The sequence below is a fragment of the Peromyscus leucopus genome, chromosome 14 (assembly GCF_004664715.2).
Source record: "Peromyscus leucopus breed LL Stock chromosome 14, UCI_PerLeu_2.1, whole genome shotgun sequence".
In the NCBI taxonomy this organism is placed as follows: Eukaryota; Metazoa; Chordata; class Mammalia; order Rodentia; family Cricetidae; genus Peromyscus; species Peromyscus leucopus.
Genome location: NC_051075.1, coordinates 51,837,647 through 51,854,861, shown reverse-complemented (window position 1 = coordinate 51,854,861; position 17,215 = coordinate 51,837,647). Strand labels below are relative to the sequence as shown.

The following is a 17,215-nucleotide window of genomic DNA, read 5'->3' as shown; positions in this document are numbered from 1 at the left end:
ACTTGACAGATATGTTCTGAGAGATGTGTCATATAATTTCATCATTGTGCAGACATAATGGGAAATACTCATATGAAAAGAGTTCCAGTGTTACAAGAAGACGCATCTTATAGGACCACTGTGGAGTATGTGATCCATCACTGACTGAAACATCATTGTATGGCACATGACTGTCCATACAAGGACACCTTTGTCCTCTGAATTGTAATCCCTTTCACAGGCCCTACACATCTAGATTTCAATCTTCTTACCCAAAGAAAATAACTTTATTTTTTTAAATACTCAATAGACTTCTATTTGCTCACAATGCAAACAGTTCCATCTACATCCCTTGATTGACTATCCCTTATTTGAAATGCTTAGGACCAGAAAAAACTTGGATTATTTCCAGATTTTGGAATATTTGAATATACATGAATTATCTTGGACATGAGATGAGTCTAAACATGAAAGTTACTTGCATTCCATATTGCTTTATATATGTAGCCTAAGGGTAATTTCATACAACACTGACACTGTGTCACACTTTCACTGAACCTGCCACATGAGGATAGGTGTGGATATCCCACTTGTGGTGTTGCGTCTGTATTTTGGAGCATTCGGAGTATTTCAGATTTTGGATTCGGAGATCAAAGAGTCTTAACTAACATGTTCTGAACAGATGGCATATGGGCCTACAACCTAAGTGAAAAAACAACAACAACAAAACCAGATGGACTGAGTGTGGAAGTATATGCTTACACTTGGGAAGTATAGGCAGAAAGATCAGGAGTTCCAGGTTAGCCTGGATTATAAGAGACCCTCGAAAACAAAACAAACTCATAGTACAAAATCTGAGTCGTGGCTCTGGAGTTTCTTGGGATGATACTTGCAGGCAGAGGTAACAACCCTTTTCTCCTTCTGCCTAAGAATTTAAACTTAGCGCCCATTTTCTCTCCTAAGTTTCTGTTTTCTTTTCATTGATAGTGCTGGAGACCGAGTCCAGCACCTTGTGCCTTCAAAGCAGGTGCTCTACAACTGAGTTAAAATGTTTTCCTATGTTTATAGGCAAAAATTCTTGTGACAATAAGCCCCAGATGGTAAATCACATCAGAGCTGGAAAAAACTATAAGTGAAAGATAAGTGACCACCAGTCTACTTTGGGGCTCCCCGATGCCTTACTGCACACATGCCCCCGATGCCCCTTAGAAGGGTACCAAGGAAGCTGCTGGAGATACCCCACTCATGGAATGTAAATTCACCCCGAGTGGATGCTACAGAATGCTTCATGAACCCCAGACAGAGCTTGGAGAGATGGCTCAGTGGTTAAGGGCACTGGCTGTTTTTCCATAGGACCTGGGTTTGATTCCCAACACCACATGGCAGCTCACTACCACCTATAGCTCCAGTCCCAGAGGATCCAAAGCCCTTTCCGGCCTCTGCAGGCACTGCATACACACGGTACACAGACATACATGCAGACAAAACACCTAAGATAAAAATAAAAGGTTAAGAAAGACATTTGAACAAACTCAAAAAGAACCCGATACAAGGAATGCCTGACATCGCCCCCTGACAAGCTTGTGATTCTCCTATGCTCCTGAAGCACAGTGCTGATAGCAAGTATCAATGTTTGTAGTTAAGTCTAAAAGACCCATTGGATTCTGCAGTGATACCTACTTGTCCACAACTCAACCAGACTTGAAATACTGAATTAGACAGTAAGTGAATGGGCTGGGTTTGTTACTATGATGAATGGTGGAGGTTACTATAACTAGCCGGATGGATGTAGCTTTGACTTCAGTACTAGAGACCAGATGATAAGGGATTGATTGGAAACTGGTACATCAGCACCTGAATCCTTTGGACATAAAATCCTGCCCATCACAGAGATCAACTGAACTGTGATTTAGTAAGCCATAGATGCAGCAGGGTGGACCTTGGGAAGGGTGCAAAGGACTGGTACCCTCTCTTATTGCAGAACCAGTTATTCCGGACTTGCCAGAGGCCCTCCTGCCTGCTCTAGAGGCTGTTCTGTCTGACAAGAACCCCAATGTGAGGATGGCAGCAGCGATATGTCAATACGCCATACAGTCACACAACCCCACTGCCCGGGACATCATGCAGACTGCCCTTGTGAAGGGTGAGTAACTCCCTGCTACTCTGAACCTGGGATGTGGAAAAGAGGTTACCTCACTATCAGCTTTCCCAGTCTTTTCCTTTTCCAATAATGCTGGGATGTCTGCTGCCTTTGGGTTTGAGTTTCTGTTAAGCACATGAGGACAATAGTTTTTTTAAAGTAGTTTTATAAAACAAGTGTCATGAACTAGTACCTGGACTAAGCCTTCACAGATTCATTCTATAAACCATGTCCTAAAATGGATGAAACTGGAGATATTACCTTACCTAAAATAAGCTACATACTAAAAGACAATTACCCAGTTTCCTCCATGTGGAAATATAGAAGAGTGATTACCATAGGTTAGGGGTGGGGAGCAGAAAGTGGGTAAAGGCAGGTGGGTTTGATCAATGCAGTGCTGTATGCATGCACTGGAACAGCACCCCATTAATAATACAGTTAATACATGCTAGCCAATAATTGTAACGCTAGACTTCTAGCTCAATAGCAGTATGATTGCCCAGCACATTAAGACCCAGAATTCCCCCCCCCCCAAAAAAAAGGCCAGGCGGTGGTGGCGCATGCCTTTAATCCCAGCACTCAGAAGGCAGAGGCAGGCAGATCTCTGTGAGTTTGAAGCCAGCCTGGACTAGAGTGAGTTCCAGGAAAGGCGCAAAGCTACACTGAGAAACTCTGTCTCAAAAAACAAAAACAAACAAAAAAAGACCCAGAATTTGATCCCTAGTACCAAAAAGTAAATACAATGGCCTCTTACATAACATTTTATTATTGAAAAGATAACAATAGCTAAGTACATTTTGAAAGTTTTTGTTTTTTTTTTTAAATCACCTCCTGAACACATCATACTTCCAATTTCTGCGCAGTAACACCTAGGCATTATCATGCTGGTGTTAACAAAGCTGTCAGGTGAGAGGCCACTAACCTATCTTGAGATGAGCTGTTCCTTGCCTTAGCATGGGAAAACTGGTTGACTAGTCTGGCCTTGTGTATATGAACAATCCACTGCTTAATACATCTGTTTTAGGAAGGGACTTCCTCCCAGATCCCTCTGGCCTTCCCAGTTTCCATTGAAAGAAACAGCTTCATTTCTTAGCTATATCAGAAGTGTTACCCAAGAAGAGCTTGTAATGTTTCAGTCAAGCCTCGGGGCACATACCTTTAATTCTAGCACTTGAAAGGTAGAGGCAGGGGGATCAGAAGTCAAGGTCAGGACTGGGGCTACAGCTTGGTGGTATAGGGCTTTGCCCCATGTGCCCTGGATTCTATCCCTAGTACTGCTATCTCCCAAAAAGTTCACGGTCATATCTGCTACATGAAGGGTTTAAGGCTAGCCTGGACTAAATGAAATCCTGTCTTCAAAAAATGTTTTTCAGGTTTTTTGTTTTTATTTAAAATCTTAACATGTGGTTGAAGTATGGAGGTGGATTTGCAGACTCGATGGGACACTGGAATGAGATGTCAGGCAGGTAACAGTTGTAGGTACCAACTCGAACGTGGTTCTCTCTGGGAGAAAACATCATTCTGAACTCATTTTTTTCAACCCACCGGGACAGGTAATAGTGTGGACAGCTGGGCTGCTGCTCAGTGCTTGGCTATGGAAGGCATTGCCACCTACCCAGTGATCAAGAGGATCCTCTACCAGCTCTTTAACAAGAAGAATGAGGCCACTGAGGAACAGGCCTGTAACCTCCTGAGCCATCTCAGTGGAAAGACGGTATGTGTCCACTTCAGAGTGAGAAGGAAGTAAGGTTTCGGGTTGGGGTGGGGGGATGTCTAGAGTTGGTACACATAATGAATCAAGAATGCAGGTGGCTGAGAATGCGAAGCACAGGCCAAGTACACCGAGTCTGTGTAAAACTGAATATGGAGAAGATTCTGGGGGGATGTGAGAAGCTAGCTGAGAAGTTTCTAACAGCATACAGGCTGAGTCATGATGTGCAGGCTCTGCTTCTCACAGAAGCTATCACTAAGACCCCTACAACTCCCTTTCTCTTGGATAGAAACTTGAGACTCCACACAGACTGAGGCAGATAAACCACCCCAGGGACTGGAAACTGTCAGAAGGAAGGCCCTCACTTTCTGCTCAGATTATTAGACCTGTGTTTTCTTTTATGGTTTATAACTCGAGTCAGATTTCTTAGGTAAAGAGTGCTCCCGTCTCTTAGAAACTCACTCTGTCCCTCAATGGGAACAAGTATTTTGTGATCTTGGGGCATCTACTATGCTGCATGCCATGTTAGGACAGAATTTCTTCAAGATTCTGGTGTACTAAGAGTGAGCAAGACTATCCATGCAAGTTTTCCTCTTCTTCAGACCCTGATCCACACAATGCTTGCTGTGGAGCTGAACAGCAGGCAATGGAGGGACCGCATCGTGGCCTGCCGTGCTTTCTCCCGGATCAGTGGGAAAATCTGCATTGTAAGTCTCCGTCTGTGAGTTCAGAAAGCCTGGCATGCTGGCCTGGAGTTTTCCTGCTTTTTGTTTCTCTCGAGTATCTCATTGCTGCCTCTTATTTAGAACTTGGAGTATCTCTACGTATCATGTACTTCTCTCACTTTGAGCCAGTGCTTCTTGGTGGGGTAGCAATCCACAAACTGTGATGCAGCCCCTGCCAAATGCACATACAACCTGCGAGCAGGCGAGCTTATGAACATGATAGTGATCTGACACTATTTCAGTACCAGCAGACACTATAAAAGTATCAGTCAATGATGCAGACCTCTCCACCCTCTGCTGAATACTGGTCCTTGATTTGAGCAGGAGACTGAACAGACCCAACAATCCAACTGAACCAGTGCCTGTGTTGACTCCCTCAATATTCAGCACACACGTACAAAAGCACAGTCCCTGTTTTCCATAACAATGGCATTGCAATTGAAGCATCAAGACTAACAATACAAATGAACTGATGTGGACCCCTCGGGTGGCCAGCGAGACTGTCTCCCTGGATCGAAGGACATGCCAAAGGCCTGCATGGAGTACCAGGGGACTCCAGGCTTTTGAACTCAAGAGTAGTGCAAACGAAAGCACTTCTCATTTTATTATTAAAGCAAGCAAAAGATGAGGTGATGTTTACAGTTAGCTCCAGCAAACACAAGTGCCAGGAGGGAGCACGCCTGGTGTTAAGTCTCACCATCTTTGGCCATGTGGAAAGAGCCGATGTTCTTCCCGGGCCTTGCTCTTCCCCCAGAGTTCATGTGGACACGCCAGGGCATTCCCTTCATGCCCTTGCTCTCAAGTGTATCCACTTATAGTTTATACAATTCTTTCTAGAAGGCTACCTGTGGGAAGAACATTCTGCACTCTGCCCCATCCACAGTTCACAGCCAGTTCATAGCTTTTTTACAAAGGCTTCCACAACTTAATCCAGAGTGAATAGAAGGTGCTCTCTTGAGACTCTCAGGAGACTGGCATGTACTGAATGTAAGTGGTTGAACAACCTGAAGGAGTGGAACTTGGCTACAATTGAAGAAGTTCTGAGCAAGTGAAACCTGAACCTTTTTTTACTATTACACTCTAGTGAGCTATCCGAGTGCTTAGTGCTTAGTCCTAGTGCTGCCCCATCTTCTTATCACACTGGGTAGAGTCAGGACAGCCCATAACACAGCTATTCCTGCTTATAAGTGGGTGCCTTCCATTCTTAACCCTCACATTTTGTTAAAGAAAACACACCATCTGGTCATTCGGCACAATAACCTGAAGAGGTCTGAGAACACATGTTATCATTTCCTGCTGCTAAAACACTAGGTGTGAACAAGTTAAAGATGATGAGAACTTCATGATAAACTGCAGGAATTTAAAAGGGTACTGTGCCTGAGTTATTTGACTCATTCAGTAAGCAAACAGGTGTTTCGGCTGGGAAACTAGTTTACACATAGTTACACCATCATCACCCACAACTGCAGTAATGTTTTCCTTTCCAACAAGAGAAAAGTATCCTGATAGGGTAGACCAACTATCCTGGTTTGTACATACATGGACTTGCAGTACTAAACCCAGAAAGTCTCATGCAATCTGGAATGATGAGGTACTCAATACTTTCGAATTTCAAGTCTCTCACACTCACTATGTTGGTGCCAACATGATGCACAAAGAGACAAGTTTGGGGAACAGTCCTGGGTTCTGTGACCAGGCATAAGCATTTACCAGATTATCCTTGGGCAAGCTAATCAATCAAAGCCTCCATTGTGTCATCTGTATATAGAAATACCATCTGCCCAACCGGATTGAGAGATTAAAGGATAGAGAAAAGCTGGTATCAAGTACAAAATTAATTAGCCAATTATCATACCTGTTGATAGGATATGAAACATAAATTAATCCATCTGATGTGGAATGACTGGAACAAGGAAGTAAGACAAGCAGCTGCCAAAGCTCTGGGGCAAATGAACCTTGGGAAAGAGGTACATGACATGATCAGGTAAGACCCAGTCACCATGAGCTCAGAAGCTCTTCCTTTCTTAAGAGTGCCTGGGTGGGGTTGGGGGTTTAGCTCAGTGGTAGAGCGCTGGCCTAGCAAGTGCAAGGCCCTGGGTTCGGTCCTCAGCTCTGAGAAAAAAGAAAAAGAAAAAAGAGTGCCTGGGTGATCTGGATCCAGCCAGCACGTGCTGGGCTCCCTGTACGATCAGCACTGTGCTAGATCCACTACAGAAAGTTCAGTCCCTGCAGGGACTACCCCCACGGCTAGCCAGGAAACACTGATGTCCACTAAGTATGAGGCAATCTCTTAGAACACAAGCTCAATATACAAATACTTAATTTAAAAAAAAAAAAAAACAAAAAACGGCCGGGCAGTGGTGGCGCACACCTTTAATCCCAGCACTCAGGAGGCAGAGGCAGGCGGATCTCTGTGAGTTCAAGGCCAGCCTGGGCTACAGAACGAGATCCAAGACAGGCACCAAAACTACACAGAGAAATCCTGTCTCGACAAACACCCCAAAAAAAGAAAAGAAAAGAAAAAAATGGGATACTCAGTGTGGGCTAGAGTAGAAAGGCCAAGTTCCACGGAGATGCAGTCATTCCAGACTGAGAAACTGCCAAAATGAGCACTGTGTTTCTAAGAGGAGATGCAGCTTGACACTTTCAAGACACCTAAGTGTCTACCATATGCTTAGTAATAGGAGTTCACGAAAATAAGACACCAAGGTCTGAAACCAGTGACTCTTTAATGATTATAAACTGACTAGGAAAAGGTATGTCTATGTAACTGGGCCCACAAAGCTAGAATTCTTTCCTGAGGTGGAAGAGAACAAGGTACAGAAAAGTTTAAGGGAAATAAAAGCCACTTGTATCTTACAGGATTAAGCTGAGTCAAGGAAATTTCCAGGATCGGATCGAGGCCCTCTCCCTGATCCGTGTGCTCAAGGTCATGACAGCCAAGCTTCTCCCAAGCTTCCTGAACTGCTTCTCTGATGAGTTCATATCAATTCGACAGGCAGCTTGTTCGGCAGCAGGTGCCCTGCAGATCCGTGACAAGATGGTAAGCCAAGGCATGTTGTCATCTTATCTGATGGACCCGAAGAGAGCGTCAGTATCTCTGCTGTGCACGGTACACCCATGATTCTGTGGGAACGTGGGATGAGCAGTCTGGCAGGAAGGTGAAAGGAGACACAGGCCACATCAGTCAGTGAGCGGCATTTAGCCTAACAAGCTCAAACTTCAAGCCAGAGCATGCCACCCTCTCAACTCTGTTCTCATCTCAGTTAACTAGCTTCCTAATACCTGGTGGCTGAGAGGCTTAAGGGTTAATGCAAATGAGTAGAGTTTATACACTCGTTATTAGGGGAAAACTGGACAGAGGTATTCAAAAGAAGTCCAAGTGGAGCATGGTGTAATCCTTGCACTTGGAAGATAAGGCAAGAGACAGAAGGTTCCAGAATTTGAGGTGAGGGGCTGGAGAACTAGCTCAGCAGTTAAGAACACTGACTGCTCTTCCAGAGGACTCCAATGCCACCTTCTGGCCACTGAGGGCACTTACTATGTGGTGCATAGACAGACACATGCAGGCAAAACAACCAAACACATTAGAAAGCATCCGAGGTCAACCTAAGCTACACAGTAATACAGTCTCGAAAATGAGTGTGTGTGTTGGGGGGGGAGAGTCTGGGACTAGTGGTGTAGTTCAGTGGTAGAGCATGTAGTTAGTGTATGTATGGCTACAGATCTGTGTGCTGAGAAAAATACACAAGAGTAGACAATTCGGCTACTTAGTACACAGGCTGACACTTGAGGCTGTAGTCCATTTGTCACTAGCATTGACAGAAGGCTACTTTTCTAGTTAGAGCATCCCTAGAAATAAGTGGGGACCTTGTTTCTGGTCCTTTTTTTTAAATTTTTATTTTGTATGCATTGGTGTTTTGCCTGCAGGTCAGATCTTTGAGTTACAGACAGTCGTTAGCTGCCATGTGGATGCTGGGATTTGAACCCGGGTCCTTCGGGAGAGCAGTCAGTGCCCTTAACCACTGAGCCATCTTTCTAGCTTTTTTTTTTTTTAAAGATTTATTTCTTATTTATACAGTATGCCTATGTGTCAGAAGAGGGCACCAGATTTCATTATTGATGGTTGTGAGCCACCATGTGGTTGCTGGGAATTGAACTCAGGACCTCTGGAAGAGCAGTCAGTGCTCTTAACCTCTGAGCCATCTCTCCAGCCCCTTCTGGTCCATTCTTACTCTGGTTCTTCCCACTCAACTTTTCCTTGTCTATTACAGGTGCTTGAATGCCTCCTGAATCTGATGAACAGAGATCCCTACTGGAAAATCAAGGCTTTTGCCATTCGAGGTATTTCAGAAATGACAGCTCCAAGCCCTAGACCTGAAATACTCTCTTCATGCTAATAAATACCTAGAAACTGTAGTGAGACAGCCAGAGTATAGTGGAAGGGACTGTCTTAGCTTCTCAGAAGTCTGGGCTGAGAAAGAAAGAGATTTTCTTTCAAATGTTTAGTTAAAGATCCTAAGTCTAGGTCTATTTAAACTTGTTAAGCAAAGAACAGACTACACAGTCCCCACCAACAGAATTAAGGATGAGTGTCTAGTAGATATTCATTGTTGTATACTTCTTGCTTTCCCTGGAGATTTCAACTATAGCATTTAGTAAGAGTCAAACCAGGTTCAAGACAGAGCTTAAAACTTGCTCTTTGCAGGTTTTTCCCTAGAACTTCTGCACTGCCTCTCTTTTTGAAATGGTCTTTGGTACAGCCCTAACAGGACCAGACCTAGGTAATCCTGAGAACTAATTGTTCTCACCCCCTCACCCATCAGTCTACCTTAACTACACTGCTCTTCCATGTTAAATCTGCCCCCTATCTATTCCTGAATAGGCAAGCTAGTCTATGTTTATATCCCACTAGGCAAGATCAACCACTTCTCTTAGGAGTTCTTTAGAAGGACTATCTCAATGCAGTCAGGCCGGTGGTACACACCTGTAGTCACAGCCCTTAAGAGGCCAAGGCAGGAGGGCCACTGCAGATGTGAGGCCAGCCAGGGATACACAGCAAGACCCTGCCCCAAAGCTAGGCATCAAACTTCACACATGCTGAGCAAAGCTCTGCTAGCTCTCCCAACTTCCTTTCTAAATTTCACTACTTAGAAATACTTTTCACTTTACTCCTAATGATTAAGTGCCATCCCCAAGATACTGTCTGCAATACTCAAATTCCTTCTGGATGCTAGGATACAGTCAACTTAAGTCTTCAGTGACAGTGGAACAGACTTTTCCTCTCACCTCTACAGCTTTGGGACAGATTGGGCAAGTGAGTCCCCAGCTGACAGATCTTCTGCTCTGGGCTATCCACTATGAAGAAGCACCAGGTGTGCGGCTGGAAGCTTGCCGGAGCATCCTAGCCCTCAAACTTCAAGGAAACCAGGTCAGGGACACCTTTCTAGATGTGCTGCTCCTGGAGGACCACGAGGCTGTCCTTAAGTAAGCACTGAACCGCTGCTTTCTGCCATGACCTCCCGGACTGCCAACGCTCCAATCCTTGACTACTGAACATGCTCTGCCTTTCCAGGCTACGTGGGTAACAGAAAATCCTTCCATAAGTAGATTGTCACAGCTCCCATAGTTCCTGTGATACTTCTCCTCTTCCAGGGAGTTTTAAGTTATCTGTGTATTCAAGCTACTGAGACAACAGACTAGAGTCAACCAAACCAGGGTTTCAGTGCACTTGTCCATACTCTTAAGTGCTGTGCCCCTCCCTACGCAGCCCTTTTTCGTTTGTCTCAATCCTCCCATGCAGATGGAAGTCTACGTTATAAAGTTATGGTGACAATTAATGACATTTGGTACCTTTCCCAAAGGTGTTTAAGAAGTAGTAACTGTCACTGTCTTCACACAGATACTCTGGAACTGCACAACAGCTGTGTAAATTATCACGTCATTTCTACAGAGAAGACTCAGTTAAACTGTTGATGAGGAGTTTAGGATTCTTGTCTAATTCCAGATCCTACAGCTCCTATTTAACAGCAGCTCTCTTCTTAGGGATGGGGTAGAACAATCTTTCCTATCTTTCAGGGAAATTTACCAGACAATGACAGCACTCAACTTAGAAAAGGAAGGCAATCAAGAAATGCTTCAGGAGATCAAGAAGAAGGTAAATAAGTACAAACTGTTTTCAAGAGGAAACCCAGGGCTCCAAGAGTTTCACTAATAAGCATGATAGTCAATTACTTTATCTTTTTTTATGTTTGGTTGAGCTTTACTATGTAACTCAAAAATGACCTTAAAGTTGGGATCTTCTTGCCTCAGCCTCCCAACCCCACGATTGATATAATCCAATTATTTTAATGCTTTTTCCTCCAATACAGTTGGCTGTTTTTTTTTTTTTTTTTTTTTTTTAACATTGTCCCCCTTAGATTGAAACACTAAATCAAAAGGACTTGCTGACGGAGAAAATATTGAAGATGGAAGTAGCCATAAAAATTGTGAAGAGAAAAGCGAGACACATCTATTCACCACCCAGAGAGGGTCAAAGCCCACTGGAACTTGAAACTTTTCTTCAAGAAATTTTTGACAGTAGGTTTCTTTTGGGTGAACCCATCCCTTGACTCTTCACACCAGACTATCCCAGGACCTAGACATTTGGGAACTTCATAGGAGGCCTGTATGACTTAAGTCAGGAAGGCTACTTAACCCTTCTCCCCTTCCCCAGGTTTTCATCCATCTGCAATTGTGTGCCATTTAAAAGGTAGCTCTATCCGAACTGATTTAAAAAGGACATACTAGAAAAGCACAAGTGTTTGGAAAAACAAGTAACTACTATGTATGTTTGATTAAGCACCCCAAAAGACCTTACATTTCATCTTATAAAAGATGGTCATCTCTGGAAAGTACACCTGAAAGAAGAGCAATCCTTTTATGTTCTAACTTAAGGGAAAAAAAATAACTTCTGAAAGTCCTCAGCCTTAAAAACCAAACCAATCAGTTACGATGACAGGATCTTAAGAGGTCTAGATACACTCTAAATGATGAGGGTTCAGAAGTGGAACTATACCGAAATATACTTACAACATCTGTAAGCAGCAGCCTCGGGTCATTCGGCCGGTTGCCTACCAGCCACCACCCCAAACCCGGGTCTTCTGGTTCCAAGTGCTCTTTCTGGTGCACCAGGCTCTCTTCCACCAATCATGAGAATATGCACTTGCCAGATTTGGGGAAGTTTCATCCAACTGCTAGGGGAAAACAAATGAGTGGAAAGTAACTTGAACACCAATCTTCCCTGTGGCCAGCTCGCTAAGAGTTGGATGACTAAAGCCTATCAACACATAGCCAGGTGACATGACACTGTCCTTTTGGGAGCCGTGCTAGCCAATCAGATTTACACCAAGCACTGAGCAAATACAATGTATATACTTCAAAGCTGACTCTGGTATTGGAAGCTTCTCTGTTAGGATTGTCCTGTTTGGAGTTCAAGTAGATTAACTCAAATGAGTAAGTTACCTCCAAAGCTAACAAATGGCCCCAACCAGACAGGCTTCTCTTCTTTAGTGAGTGTGGTGCAGGGAATGAACCCAAGGCATTGTGCATGCCAGGCATACCCTTGCTCTGCCCAGCCCTCGCCTTTAAAAGTTAACAGACTCCTCTGATATCATACATCATGTTGCCTTTCATCTCAACCACATCTTCCTTATCTTCTTCCTTGTCTGTTTTCAAACCAACCCAAAAAAAATCTAGGCTTAGAAAAGAGAAACGGTCTTTGGCACTTTTTAATAAATCTTCTAATGTTCATACAAACTTAACACACAGCATACTGACCCCAACCCGAAGCACAAACTGAAGAAAGAACACAAAGAAGCAACTTCCATATAAAAATCCCTCATGTCTCAAGCAGAACCGCACGGCCAAGGCCACACCATACACTGAAGCCTGCAGGGAATGCAGCTGGTGCTCTCAGATAGGGGTTGTTACTTCTGCAGAAACAGCTTAACCTCCTCTGCTCCAATTTCTGTTTCCTTTTGCACCTAGATGAAGAGATTCCTCCCAGAAGGAAGTCTGAGCTCTGTGACACTCAAACAGCCATAAAGGTAAACATAACCACACTGACGCTTAGCAAGGTAAGAACATGACTTCTTTTAAGGGGAGAAAAAAATAAAAAAAAGGTGGCAGTGTTAGCGGAGCACCACGACCGCGCCCTTTGCAGCCATCCTCAAGAGACTAACTGGGAACCAGAGGCGTCTTGGTGAGCAGCAGCCCCTTATCATACAACATGGCTGCCAAGGAAAGCTGGTCTTCCACGCTGTCACAGGGCAGGTCCCCTACTCTCACAAACTCCGGGTAGGAGCGAAGCAAGAGTTCCATGGCGTCCGCCTGCTGAGGGCAGATTTCCAGGCACTTGGGTTCCTCCAGATGATACACGCGCGAGTTTTCCACCGTGTAATAGAGGAACAAACGGCCGCCCTCGCCCACCAGCCGAGCTATGCCGTCCTGAAGCATATGGACTTCTGTTTCTGTTGTCAACTGGGCCCCCACATTAACAGGTTCTCCAGCCTCCCAGCGAACCGGGAGCCCATGGACACTCAGTGCCCTTTCCCTATCAGTCAACACCGGGGGCAGGGAATCGTGGATGAAGTCTTTGGCTCTCTGGTCAGCCACAGCATCAACAGGCGCGAAGTGTCCCAGGCGGGCAACCAAGACCCGCACCTTTTCCATGAAAGCTGTTCTTCGCGGATCCTTCGAGTCTGAATGCTGGGCCCCCATGTAATCCATGAAGTCTCGAGGCAGACCCCTGCGAAACTCCACATTTTCTTCTACTGCTGCTTGCACGGCCAAGGGCAGCACGGCCTCCAGGAAGTCGCCCCACGTATTGCGCTGGTACGTGGACAAGGTGAGGTGCAGAGAGTGGACTCCATCCTGACATTCAGCTTGATGAATGAAGCCCCGAGGGAAATACAGCAGGTCTCCAGGCTCCAGCACGGTCTGCAACACCGGCTCACCCAGGTCCTCCTGGCTGAAGTTGGGGCTAGATGTCAGGGCGAGCTCCTCGCTGGGGTCCCGCGGTCGGTAGACTCGCCAGAGTTTGCGACCTTCCAGCTGCAGCACGAAAGCCTCGATGTCGTCGTAGTGGGGAGCAAAGCCCTGTGAGTTGGGGGGCGTGAGGTACACGTTGGAGCCCGCCATGCTTCCAAACTGTTCCTGGAGCACAGCCAGAAACTGCCACACGGTGGGCGAGAAAGCTTGCGGGCAGAGAAGGCGCAAGGAGCAGCCGGCCCGGTACAGGGACCAGGCGGCGGCGGGGAGGGCGCGGCCCGGGGGGTTCAAGGTCTCCCGCCTCCCGCCGACGTAGCGCGCGGCGTCCAGGTGCTGCCCGAAGTGCACGTCCTCGGAGCGCAGCATCGAGTCCAGGTCGGCCGTGGAGAAGAGGCCCTCGTAGTAGCTGGGGTCCTGCCGCCGCACCAGCACCGCCTCCCGCTCCCAGAGGCGCCGGTAGAAGTGGTCGGGAGGCATGGGCGCCAGGAGCCACTCGAAGAGGCGGGCGGCGCGCCTCCGGCTGCTGGGGATGCCGTTCAGCTCCGCCAGCACCTGCTGCAGCGGCGAGTCCCAGGGCCGCTCCGGGGGGCCGGCGGCGGACGGGGCAGGAGCGCGGACGCGCCGCCCCTCCACGCGGCGCGGCGGGGCGGCCGCCGAAGCCGGCCCCGGGCGCACCGGCACCGGCACCGGCCGCGGCGGCTCTGCCGACCGCGAGGTCTCCCGCTCGCCCGCGGCCGGCTCCACCTTGGCGTCCGAGGCCTCGCTGGGCAGCGCGCGAGCCCTCAGCGCGGCCACGCGGGACGCCGCGCTTCTCCGGGGCCTGCGGATCTTGCGGGGCCGCAGGGCCAGGGCCAAGACCGAGCCGCCGCGGAGCTGCGGCTGCCGCCGGCGCCTCCCCCGCCCGCGCCTCGACAGCAGCGCGGCGCTGTTCCGGAGCCCGTCCATGGCGGGGCGGTGCGGATCCCGGGAAAAGCCGGGACCGGACCCGCGCGCCGGCAGACGCGGTGCTTTCTGGGAAGGGGGCGCGCCTCCCAGCCGCCCCGCCCCCGGTTAGGCCACGCCCACCGTCCTCCTGGGTCCTTCCGCTGGCCGGGTTAGTCGCCTCCTTTTAACTAGGTGGTACACACTGGAAAGGCAAAAATCTCTACCAGATAACGATTCCTTGAGCACCGAGCAGTGTAAGAAAACAAGGCGCGAGGCATTCCAGAAGAAAACAACTTCATTCCTCTTTTTTGCTTGTTTTTGGTTTTGTTTTGTTTTGTTTTGTTTTGAGACAGGATCTCTCCACTTAACTCCAGCTACGTAGTCCTAGAATTTGCTGCTTAGACCCGGGCTGGCCTCGAGCTCACAGAGATCCCCCTGCCTCTACCTCCGGAGTGCTGGGATTAAAGGCCTGCATCACCACGCGCTGCTTCCTCCAGTCAATTTTGTGGCAGGAATTTTTGTTCCTCAGCCGTTTCCGGGCAGAATGAATGAAGGCCAAGTTTGATATTCTATGTGAATCACAGTTCTCACTGGTTCTCTTCACTGCAGAAAACTTCCATTGTTGGCCAGGCGGTGGTGGGGCAAGCCTTTAACGCCAGCACTCCGGAGGCAGAGGCAGGCTGATCATTGTGAGCTATCCTGGTCTACTAAGAGAGTTCCAGGACAGCCAGAGCTATTACACAGAGGAATCCTTCCGGGGATACCACTTCATTGTTCAGCCTTTCTCCATTTCATTTCTCTCTCCTTCCTCAATTACAAATCCTTACGGGATATGGTAGTTCATGCCTGTAATCCCAGCTCTTGGAAGGCTGCAGTTACAGGGTGAGACCCTTATTATTCTTTGTCTGAAAAGGACGTTTGTCGGTGTTTTGCTACACAGTCCAGCTTGGCCTCAAATCTCCAGGTCTTCTTGCCTCAATCTGAGATTGCAAACATATCAGGTAGATTGTTTGTTCCTCTTCCTTCTGTTTTTCAAGGTTTGGGCTTTTTTTTTTTTTTTTTTTTTTAAGGGTGTGCGTGTGTCCACAGAGACCAGAAGGGAGTGCCGGACCCCTGGGCGCTGGAGTTACAATTGTTTGTGGAATCCTATCTCTGGTCCTCTGATCGGGCAGTAAACATCCCTTAACCACTAAGCCTTCTCTCCAGCCCTCAGCAGACTCTGCTTCTGCGTGCGTGCGTGCGTGCGTGTGTGCGTGTGCGTGTGCGTGTGTGTGTGTGTGTGTGTGTGTGTGTGTGACATGTGTGTGTACCACCATGCCTAGCAGAACAGAATTCTTGACTGGAGCAGGATGGCAGCGGGAATTCGATAGTTTAAATGATTTTTACATACACCCCTGGAAGCTTAAGTGAACTGACAGGGGCCTGTGATGGTTAACACTGATTGTGAACACTGCCTCTGGGCACAGCTGGGAGGGATTGTTTAGATTAGGTTGAAGTAGGAAGGCCCACTCCAACTGTGGGCAGTACCATCCAATGAGTGGGGGCCTGGATTGGGTTGGGGGGAAATCAGGTGCTCTCACACAGCAGCCTTTACTCTGGGCTGCCTGCCTGTGACCAAGTGTGATTGACGGCTACCGCAATGGACTGTAAATCCTCATAAACCCCTCCTCCCTAACGTTGCTTCTTATCAGATATTTTTGTCACAGCAAGGAGAAAATTACTGTGACAAACTAATAGAGGACCATATCAGACAAAGCCATCATGAAAGCTTGTAAAGGGGCTGCTCGGCGATAGGGTGGGGGGTGGGGGGATGGGGGGGGAGGTGGGTGTTAAAGCAACCAGAGCCCTGCCAAGTTTAGTGCCCTAGTAGAAGGCTGCAGGGGCTGGAAGAAGAGGCCTCAGGAGGAACAGCCTTCTCCCTTTAACAACCACTGTTACTGCCTTTTAAAATGTAATTTAAAATATTTTTTGAGATTTACGTGTATGGGTGTTTTACCTGTATGTATGTCTATGTACCACAAGAACTGGAGTTACAGCTAGTTGTGAGCTGCCAGGTTATAGCTAGGGTGCTGGGATTCAAACCTGGGTCCTGTGAAAGAACAGTTAGTGCTTTTAATGACTGAGCCACCTCTCCAGGTCCCTTCTTTTTTAAAGTGTGTGTGTGTGTGTGTGTGTGTGTGTGCGCGTGCGCGCGCGCGTGTAGGTCAGAGGTCAGTGTCCGGCATTGCCCTTGATCACCATCTTATTTTTTGAGATAAGATCTCCCACTGAATCTGGAGCTCAGGGCTTGGGTAGACTGACTGGTTAGTAAGCTCCAGGGATCTTCCTTCCTTTTCCTCCCCAGTGCTGGGCCTACAGGCCTGGCTTGTTTCGTGGGTGGTGAGGATCCAAACTCAGGTCAGCGCACTTTCACAGCAAGCACTGAGCCACACCCCGCCACACCCCCACCCCCATCCCTGAGCGCTTCCTTCCTAGGTGACCTAAAGGCCGAGAGTGCTGGAAGAATCCTGGCATTCGGTCCCCTAGATAGATGCAGACAAAGCACGTCATACCGGACACTGGAGAACGCACCTTTTCAAAAAGTGCTTTCCAGGACCAAGCGGAAGTGAACTCGGGCAGGGGATCCTGTGCTTAGCTACTAGCAGACTAGAGTTTGTCATTTCCACACGCCCGAGCAGATATCTTCCCCTCCCAGTCTTTCCTGTG

General features: G+C 47.4%; 2 protein-coding genes across 6 annotated transcripts in view; one reads left to right on the top strand and one right to left on the bottom strand.

The window, feature by feature from the left end:
• Positions 1–17,215, top strand: part of Heatr4 (HEAT repeat containing 4) — a 34,221-nt gene that overhangs the window by 15,182 nt on the left and 1,824 nt on the right. For 2 of the 3 annotated variants that reach the window (XM_037210702.1, XM_037210703.1), the window contains exons 7-16: positions 1,961–2,122; positions 3,673–3,833; positions 4,433–4,537; positions 6,421–6,539; positions 7,418–7,598; positions 8,830–8,899; positions 9,853–10,042; positions 10,634–10,712; positions 10,975–11,134; positions 12,584–12,672. In XM_037210702.1, the coding sequence (XP_037066597.1) occupies positions 1,961–2,122; positions 3,673–3,833; positions 4,433–4,537; positions 6,421–6,539; positions 7,418–7,598; positions 8,830–8,899; positions 9,853–10,042; positions 10,634–10,712; positions 10,975–11,134; positions 12,584–12,672 (1,316 nt within the window). The remainder of the gene's footprint in view (positions 1–1,960; positions 2,123–3,672; positions 3,834–4,432; positions 4,538–6,420; positions 6,540–7,417; positions 7,599–8,829; positions 8,900–9,852; positions 10,043–10,633; positions 10,713–10,974; positions 11,135–12,583; positions 12,673–17,215) is intronic. The other variant, XM_028877044.2, reaches the window with a different exon arrangement.
• Riox1 (ribosomal oxygenase 1) lies at positions 7,266–14,576 on the bottom strand. Of its 3 annotated transcripts, none has more exons than XM_028877053.2 (3): positions 12,374–14,576; positions 11,627–11,790; positions 7,266–7,705 (listed from the first exon to the last, which is right to left on the bottom strand). In XM_028877053.2, the coding sequence occupies exon 1, from the start codon at positions 14,528–14,530 to the stop codon at positions 12,773–12,775; it is 1,758 nt and encodes a 585-aa protein (XP_028732886.1). In that variant the 5' UTR covers positions 14,531–14,576; the 3' UTR covers positions 7,266–7,705; positions 11,627–11,790; positions 12,374–12,772. The 3 variants fall into 3 exon arrangements, with proteins under 3 accessions (XP_028732886.1, XP_037066600.1, XP_037066599.1); XM_037210705.1 differs by having other exon boundaries at positions 11,627–11,787; XM_037210704.1 differs by having other exon boundaries at positions 11,627–14,576.

What these genes read in the sequence shown, in the direction of transcription:
- Riox1 (XM_037210704.1), bottom strand. Translation starts at nt 14,530, where the DNA reads ATGGACGGGCTCCGGAACAGCGCCGCGCTGCTGTCGAGGCGCGGGCGG.